The following is a 9,555-nucleotide window of genomic DNA, read 5'->3' as shown; positions in this document are numbered from 1 at the left end:
AGGCCCACAAGACTTCTGGAAATTCTTCAACCCATAAGCCCTTCGCGTTTCCAAGCCGTTTCTTTAACTCCGATATGATTGCTTTATTGGCGGCCTCGGCTTGCCCGTTCGCCTGAGGATGCTCAACAGGCTCTGAGTATTCGCTTTCCTGAATGTGATCCGCATATCCCATGATGTAACTCCTGCATAACATACTTGGCCTCCTTATCGGATAAACACTTCAGCAAAGGTGTCGTGTAGCCTCTTCTATATAAATCGTCCCGTACAAATGTGAAGCGTGCCATTCTCTTGGAGTCGATTGCGCTAAGTTGGCCTCCCTGCTCTTGTTGCACCACCAATTGGAGTATATCTTGTCGCCAATCGTCTCTCGGTGTAGTAACATTAGTGGCAAAGGTCTCCAGCATTGGTTTGTCAAGAGTTGTTTTGATCACGGAGGAGAGTTGAGCTTTTTCCTGGGCATGTTTTAACTTGGAAAGCAGATCCGCTCTGGAATTCTCTGCTCTAGGCACATGAATAATGTTAAAGCTAGGGAAGGTTTTAATTAGGTCACTAACCTTGTGGAAGTATCATAACAAATGGTTGTCTTTGACCTGAAAGGTTCCGCTCATATGGCCTACGACCAATTGGGAGTCCATGCGACATTCAATTCGTTTGATTTCAAGTTCTTTGGCTAGGACCAGTCCGGTGATCAAAGCTTCGTATTCCGCCTGGTTGTTGCTGAGTTGAAAATTAAAAGACACTGCCTGCTTAACGATTATACTGTTCGGCCCCTCTAATACTATTCTGACTCCTCCGCCTTTTTTATCCGAGGAGCCATCTACATTCAGATACCATATTGGCATGTCTGCTGTCTACGGTAAGTCGGCTGCGAAGTCAGCCAAATGCCTGGCCCTTTATAGAGCCTTGCAGTTCGAAATGTAAGCCGAATTCGGATAATTCCACCGACCATGCGACCATTCTCCCTGCCAGATCAAGTTTCCTGAGGATTTTTGCGATTGGGTGGTTGGTGCGGACCACCACTTGATGACTTTGAAAGTATGGCCGGAGACGTCTTGCGATAATTATAAGGACAAGGGCTATCTTTTCAATTCTCGAGTATCTTTCCTCTGCTCCTTGTGAAGTTCTGCTAACAAAATATATTAGCTTGAAATCTGGAATTTCTTGAATAAGAGTCACGCTTACTGAATGATCTGAGGTGGCCAAATATAGCTGTAAATCAAACCCCTTGGTGGAACAGGCCATGACCGGGGGACTGGTGAGGATGGCCTTGACAACGGAGAAGGCCTTTTCGCATTGGTCGTCCCAGTGGTGTGGGACGTTCTTCTTCATATTTTTCAAGATGGGCCGGATGTGTTCTGCTAGTTTTGGGATGAATCGCGACAAAGCCGTGAGGTGCCCGACTAGTCGTTGTACTTCTTTAAGCTTGGTGGGGCTCTTCATTTCCAGCACCGCTTGGCATTTATCCGGATTGGGTTCGATTCCTCGTTGTGTCAGCATAAACCCCAGGAATTTCCCGACCGGAACTCCGAAGGTACATTTAGAAGGATTCAAACGCATGTTATACCGTCTCACCTGTTGGAAAACTTCAACCAAGTCTTTGAGATGTTGTTCATGAGACCGGCTTCATACCACCATGTCGTCGACATATACTTCCATGCACTTTCCGATCTGATGGTGAAAAATTTTATCCATGAGACGTTGATAGGTAGCCCCGGCGTTCTTGAGACCGAACGACATCACCTCATAACAATAGTTTGCCCGTTCGGTTATAAAAGTTGTTTTTTCTTGGTCGAATGAATGCATTGGGATTTGATTGTATCCCGAATATGCGTCCAGAAAACTTAGTACTACGTGGCCAGAAGCTCCATCCACCAGCTGCTCGATACTCGGAAGAGGGTAGGAATCCTTCGGACAAGCTTTATTGATATCGGTGAAATCAATGCACATTCTCCATTGGCCATTAGACTTTTTGACCATAACGACATTTGTCAGCCAAGTTGTATAGGTTATTTCCCGGATGAATTTGGCTTTAACGAGCTTGTTGACCTCCTCCTGGATAGCTTCTTTTTTCTCCTCACCGAATCTTCTCTTTTTCTGTGCTACCGGCCTGGCTTCTTTGAATACAGAAAGTTTGAATATAGATCGACATTAGCCTTTATCAAGTCGGTTAGTCGGTGCTCATCGTCCGACTCCAGATCCACACTGATAGACGTGTCTGCATTTCCTTTTTTCCGAGTTGGAATGATTTAATATCCCCCTGGGGTTGGATTCTCTCGTCCGTATTAGTTCTTGGGTCTAGATCAACCACTATTGCTTCATGCCCTTTTGATCTTCTCTTGGAAATGTAGGGTGTGACTTTTAGGTCGGCAACATAACATTGTCGTGCTATTTTCTGATCTGCCTTTACCGTACATATCGTCCCTTTGTCCGACGAGAACTTCATTGTTAGGTGAGGTGTTGATACGATGGCTCCGAAAGCGGTCAAACAAGGTCTCCCCAAGAGGGCATTATAGGAGGTATTGGCTTCAACCAACAGGAATCAGACCCTCAGTTCTTTTGCATCGTCTTGCATCCCCAGTAGAGTTCTCAGGTCGAGATACCCGCGGGTGTCAACTCTTTCGCCTGCAAAACCTACGATTTGTTCGTTGAATGAACATATTATATCTTCTGACAAATCCATTTTCAGGAATGTCGTCAAATATAGTATATTGACCGAGTTACCCTGGTCGATTAGAACTTTGCTGACATCATATAGTGCTATTTCAGCAGTAATTACCATTGGATCATCCTGGTCGGGTTCTGGAGCGTGGAAGTCTGCATCTGTGAATATAATATCGGGCATGGACAAAGGATTATGCCTTACATTGTTAACGCTCCGAAGATTTCTCAAGTGTCTCTTCCGGGCGGATGAAGAGACTCCACCTCCGGCGAAGCCTCCAGAGATGGTGTCGATTCGGCCCCTAATCGGTCTTTCTCTCATGTGCTCCCTGGGACGACTTCGGGAGCGATCTCTCTCCCTTAGGCGACTTCGGGAATGGTTTCCTGGTCGGACATTAACGTCATGAATCCGTTTGAGACTTCTTTCTTTTCTGGGAGATCTTTTACGTGTTTCTAGTTCTTCTTGCACAAATTGAAGGAGATATCCTGCTCGGATAAGTCTCTCGAGTTCATCTCTGAGGGTGGTACAGTCCTCGGTGGAATGTCCTAGGTTGGCATGGAATAGGCAGATCTTGGTTGCGTCGGTGGTAGGAAGCCCCTGACAGAAGCCCTCACTAATGGGAGTAAAAAGAAAGTAGACAGGTTTGTGAAGGAGACCGACGGCCTCCTAGACGAGATTTACCCCTTGGTCCTCGGTATGATCATTATGCACGCCTAAATGCGCCTTTGGCAAAGGTGTTTAAGGAGGCCCTGAGCGCTGAACTCCTCAACGTGCGAAAGTGACCCACGCCCCACACCGTTCGATGATATTGATCTAGCGACTACAATTCAGCGACCCTGCCACTACCCCAAGAGCGGGAAAGTCCAATAACTTCTCCAAAAAATGAAACGACGACATTTAAACGTCGCATTAAAACCCCTTTTAAGTCCTTTGATAACCACTATCATCCGGACGATTATCAAAGACTTGGGGGGGATGATGTATGGTACGATATTCCTGGCAGACGGTTGTACCGAACAGATATAATTGGGCCTAGAAGGGCCGATCCTGGTTATTAGAATTGGGCCGTTAATCCCGTTATTGGGCTAGAAAACTTTTAAAGGAAATTCACTAAAGATACCGCAAATCAAATAATATCTATCGACAGAAGTCGTTTCTGGAACATCAGGTACGATTGTTTATATTTTATTCTGTTTATATGCCATTGATCTCATATTAGTTCCGAGTCTATAAATTAAGATCTAGAGACGTCAGTCAAGTACGCTTCATCCACGCCTCCCATATACATTGTTCATATCACTGAGATTTTACTCTCTTCCACCGAGAATCCTTCTAAAAGAACTCAGGTTCTTCCCTTATAACACACCTAACTTGAGCGTCGGAGTGCCTTTGCAGGTACCTCCCCCCCTCGGCTATAACTTGGATATTTTTGGACGGTTGAGATTGAAGGAGAACGGAAGGTCAAAAGCGCAGAAGTAACCACTGATCCAGTCCATCCGAACGCCGGAAAGCAGCAGAGCCACGTCATCCAGGTTAGTGTCTCGGTCCCCAAAATACCTACCGAAACATTTTGGCTCCCACTGTGGGGCCGAGGCTTGAAGATCCCCAATGGCAACCAAGAGGAGTATGGAGAACAACAACCCTATGGATATGATCAGGGAGTTACAAACACAGCTGGAGGAACAGGCCTGTACTATACGCCAACAACACAAATTTCAACAAACGCAAGCAAAACGGATGGAGGAACAAGCCCAGATTATACACCAGCAACAAGAATTGCAACATAAACAAAATGAGGAGATTGCCCGATTGAGAGCACGGCGTCAGCAACCTGAAATGTCCGAGGCCTAAGGAAGCCAGAATGGCAATCGAAGCATGCACACCCCGCCACGGAACGATCGGTCACCTAATTCGCTGCCATTTACGGAAGCTGTCATGCAGGCCCCAATGCTGGACAGACCTTCTCCACCGATAGAGAGATTTGACGGTACTTCAGACCCGGAACATCACCTCAGAAATTTCATCGACTCTATGGCTTACTATTCCAAGAGTGATCCAGTCAAATGTATAGCTTTCTCCCAATCCTTAAAAGGAGAAGCCCTGGAGTGGTACTACAGCCTTCCCCCTAACACGATAGATAGCTTCGGCATGGTCATGACCCTATTCAGGAAACATTACGGTACCAACAGGAAAGACAGAGTAACCGCTGCAGAACTTGTAAACCTTAAACAAGAGAAAGATGAATCCCTCCGATCATTCATGCAGAGATACAACGAAACTGCTAGGCGAGTGAAAGACGTCAACGAGCAGTTCATCATTAGCAATTTGCCCAATTCTCTAAAGTCGAGATACGTATCGGAACATTTATATGCTAGGCTGCCCAATTCGATGGAGGAGCTCCAGGAGAGAATGACTGAGTTCATTCGAATGAAGGATCAGAGATATGGCAGAAGGAAGCCCCAGAAAGAAGCCCTTAGTAATGGGAGTAAAAAAGAAAGTAGACAGGTTAGTGAAGGAGACCGAAGGCCTCTTAGACGAGATTTACCCCTTGGTCCTCGGTATGATCATTATGCACGCCTAAATGCGCCTTTGGCAAAGTTGTTTAAGGAGGCCCTGAGCGCTGAACTCCTTAACGTGCGAAAGCGACCCACGCCCCACACCGTTTAATGATATTGATCTAGCGGCTATAATTCAGCGACCCTGGCACTACCCTAAGAGCGGGAAAGTCTAGTAACTTCTCCAAAAAATGAAACGACAACATTTAAACGTCGAATTAAAACCCCTTTTAAGTCCTTTGATAACCACTATCATCCGGACGGTTATCAAAGACTTGGGGGGGATGATGTACAGTACGATATTCCTGGCGGACGGTTGTACCGAACGGATATAATTGGGCCTAGAAGGGTCGATCCTGGTTATTAGAATTGGGCCGTTAATCCCGTTATTGGGCTCGAAAACCTTTAAAGGAAATTCACTAAAGACACCGCAAATCAAATAATATCTATCGACAGAAGTCGTTTCCGGAACATCAGGTAAGGTTGTTTATATTTTATTCTGTTTATATTTCATTGATCTCATATTAGTTCCGAGTCTATAAATTAAGAGCCAGAGACATCAGTCAGGTATGCTTCATCCACGCCTCCCATATACATTGTTCATATCACTGAGATTTTACTCTCTTCCACCGAGAATCCTTCTAAAAGAACTGAGGTTCTTCCCTTATAACACGCCTAACTTGAGTGTCAGAGTGCCTTTGCAGGTACCTCCCCCCCTCGACTATAACTTGGAGATTGCCGGACGATTGAGATTGAAGGTGATGGAAGAATGATCCAGCTAATTGTGGTGGAGGATGGAATCAACTAGATCTTCTTCTCGGATTGGACAGTAGAAGCACGCAGCAATGGAAGTTATTCTTGGTAACGCAGCGGAATGAATTGAAAAAGGATGATGGTGACTGGAGGACACAGAGACATATGGAAGCCACTCTCAAGAGGTGTTCGGTGGCTGAAGAATGTAGTGGATGCAAGGAAAAATGAAACAAATATTGGTTTGGTGATGAGAATTGATGAACCGGTGATGGAGAAAAGTGGAATAAAGGTAGAGATTGGGTGCTGAAATTTGATGCGGATGGTGGAGATATGCTAGGATTGGATACCTAGCTAGGGAGAAAGGCTAGAGGAAGCTCTCAAGCTCTCTCTCGGTGACCTTCAACAAGAAGAAATTTCTGGACAGAAATCAACAGAATAATTCTTCATTCAAATCAAAGGTGTTTGCCTAAGCTGATACAAGCAAATTTATAATGAAAGATCCAAACTATGGACGATGCAAATGGTTGTGGAAGAAGTTCAGATCTCCACACGTGGCGGCGATGAGGGATGTGTTTTCATGCTTCTGGATGATGCAAGGCAATGTGCACGGGCAGCCAGCGTTCCAGCCAAATCACGTATCAGATGTGGTGATGGTGTGATACATGTGTTTTTCTTGAGGCAGCTCCATGTATGCTATTCTCACCCCCCTTACCTTTGTGTAAATGACTTCTTTGTCCTTCTTCTTGGGTTGGATAGTCCATGGTGTCCTAGCCTTATTGGATCCTACAAAACAACCATATAAGTATTAAAAAGAAATCATTCTAAGACTTAGAAAAAGAAAATCATGAAAAAGTCTTTCTTCACTCCCATTTCTTAGCTTTAGCTTTAGTTAGTACTCCTTTGAATGGAATGCCCTAAATGGGTTTCCATCAGAAGGAGAACGGACGGTCAAAAGCGTAGAAGGAACCACCGATCCAGTCCATCCGAACGCTGGAAAGCAGCAGAGCCACGTCATCCAGGTTAGTGTCTCAGTCCCCAAAATACCTACCGAAACAATCTGTATTTATGAGAGTCAAATATGATTTCCATTTATTTCCTATGATTTTCTAAGACAAATAGTTAAATAACAACTTTCATTTTACTCTCATAGTCTTAAAAATCATAGTAGATTTTTTTAATGATCGCGATATACTAAAAACACGTTTTTTACAACACTTTTGACAACGTCACGTGTCGTGTTGTAATTGGTTGTATTTTTTTTTTTAAAATGGAAATCTGATTTTGAGGGGTTCAGACTGAATTTTCGAAACCTCCCCGCTTTATTTTTTCACTCAAACCTCTGTCCATAAGAGTTGGTTCTCACTCCTAGGGTTCATTTTCAAATTTTCGTTCTCTCTCCTTCGCAGTTCTTCTCCTTCGCACTCTCGTCTTGTGTCCTTTGCATTGTCATTGATCTCCTTCGCAGTCTCGTTCTTCTCCTTCGCACTCTCTGTTGCGTCTTCCATTTTCAGGTTTTTGATTTTCATTTCATTTTGTGTGTTTGTTGTGTTGACTATGTGCCCCTTTGAGTTGGTGTGTTATTCGTTTGGTTGTGGACTTCGTGGTCTGCTTTAACCGGTCTCCGTGGAAGGGTTGTTTGAAGTTTGTGGTTGTTTCTTCGTTATTTTGTGCAATGGCTTCGACCCCTGACATTGGTTCTTTCACCAAGGTAAGAACTTCATTCGTTTGAGGTGTGTTTTGTTGGTTATCATGAAGCTTTGTCTTTATGGTATGTGGGTTTGTTGACTCACTGGCAAGTGTACCAGATCGTTCAAGTAATATAATCGGTAATTCCTGATATCGTTCTTTCCAAGAGATTCGAAAGGTCTTATCGTTCTTGTGAATTGAGATAGTAAGACTTGTAGAGAAAAATTAATTGTTGTGGATGCAAAAACACAAAATAAACATGCAATGCGTTTGATTTAGTTGACAAGAAAAAGGATATGGATGAATTGAGATGTTAGGGGTTGACAATTTCATCTTATCTGCTCCCTCTTATCTACTCCTCTTATTTAATGTGCTTGATTATCTAATTGTTATGCAAACATTCTTGGCCTACCCTTAACCCGATCCCTTGGCGAAAAGAACCTATTACTAATTACTGGCTTGCTATCCCTAGCCTCCCGTAGTAACTAGCAATGTGTTAAGAACAGAAGCAAAAGCAATTGATTGTCCTACCCCCTATCCCTAGGTTGGTATTGCTTAATCAAGGAATTTCTTACCAGTTCATGACAGTACCATACGTCCCCGTATCAATAAAGACAAACAACCGTTATCGAATGAGTTAAACGATAAAAACTTTAAACACAGATGAGAACCCAACAATTGATAATCAAAATATATGACAAACATATGAATAAACAACAATTTCAATAAAAGAGAATTTCAGGAAAAACGCTATTTACCGAGGCTCATTTACCCACGGCCTTAGAGCCTTCGAGCCTTCGGTATTAGTGAAATAATTTACCGAGGGTTCTTGAGCCTCGGTAATCTCCATGATCCTTTTAACTAAAAAACCCCACATCACCAAAATCTGAGAATTCCCTCTATCACCAATTTGCCAAAGATCAGAAGCTCTGTTCGTTGCGCTTGCCCTAAGGTGTTGTCGTCTTGTTGTGCTTGCCCTAAGGCGAAGTTCTGTTCGTTGGTGGCTGGTTTTTTGCAGTTTGCGTGAGTACGGTTGGTGGGTTTTCCGGCAGGGTTGTGGGTCGTACTACTTAGCGTTTGCGGTAGTGGTGGTGGGCATCGAGGTTGGCTTGACGGCGACGTTTGGGTGAAGTGGGGTTGTTGAGTTCGTAGGGGTCGTGGTCTGCAGAGGTTGGCATCGTCGAACCTTTTGCTTTCGAGGTAAGTTCGTAGAAGATTTGTCCCCTGGTTTTTCTATTTAATGGTTCAGGAAATGGTACGGTGGTAGCAAAAATCATACAATCATAGTGACTTCAGTTCTTCCCACTCAATTTTCAAGCTTGGGCACTTTAGACTCAATAATGCGAACATTCTCTGGTTTTTACTTGTCTATATAANTGCAAATTTGTTATGTTTAAAGGATTAGCGTACCAATAACCAATTTATNATGTACACATTTAAGTCCTAGAATAAAGGCTGCTATTATTTTTCGTTTAGTTTCCGTGAAATGTACATGAGCAACTAGATTCTCATCGGTTGGATTCTTTATGTTTATTGAACTTAATATTCAACCTTTAATGCTTCAGAAGATATTTTGCCATGTCATGACATTATGAAACCTCTGAAAATTGAAGAAGCTTTTGAACAGCCACTGACTTGTTATATTGAAGTTCAGAGCATTTGATCCACTTCAGGTTCCACATCAGTTCTCTTTGCAAATTGTAGAAATCTGAAATATTAATTGGTGTTTCTATATAATGTGAATAGTAGCTAATGAAGAGGAGATTAATAATGGAGAGTGCAAGTAGTAGTTAAAACCCTAGTATTTTGGGAGGTTGAATAATTAAAGTTAGGTACCTAGCCAAAGGTTTATACTATATTTTATTAGATTGCATGTATGTATTATGTATGGTGTTTGAATTA

At 43.3% G+C, this 9,555-nt stretch overlaps 2 protein-coding genes across 2 annotated transcripts in view; both read left to right on the top strand.

Moving 5' to 3' along the window:
- Positions 1–4,534: 4,534 nt before the first annotated feature.
- On the top strand, positions 4,535–5,326 carry LOC106752514. The gene has a single exon (XM_014634212.1). The coding sequence runs from the start codon at positions 4,535–4,537 to the stop codon at positions 5,324–5,326; it is 792 nt and encodes a 263-aa protein (XP_014489698.1).
- A 3,073-nt stretch (positions 5,327–8,399) lies between these two features.
- Positions 8,400–9,555, top strand: part of LOC106777130 — a 13,127-nt gene continuing 11,971 nt past the window's right edge. Inside the window, exon 1 of the transcript XR_002667191.1 lies at positions 8,400–8,853. The gene's annotated coding sequence lies outside the window, so the exon portion shown is untranslated. The remainder of the gene's footprint in view (positions 8,854–9,555) is intronic.

The sequence above is a fragment of the Vigna radiata genome, chromosome 2 (genome assembly GCF_000741045.1).
Source record: "Vigna radiata var. radiata cultivar VC1973A chromosome 2, Vradiata_ver6, whole genome shotgun sequence".
Lineage (NCBI taxonomy): Eukaryota > Viridiplantae > Streptophyta > Magnoliopsida > Fabales > Fabaceae > Vigna > Vigna radiata.
Note: the sequence above shows the minus strand (reverse complement) of the source record. Positions and strands in the feature narration are given on the sequence as shown.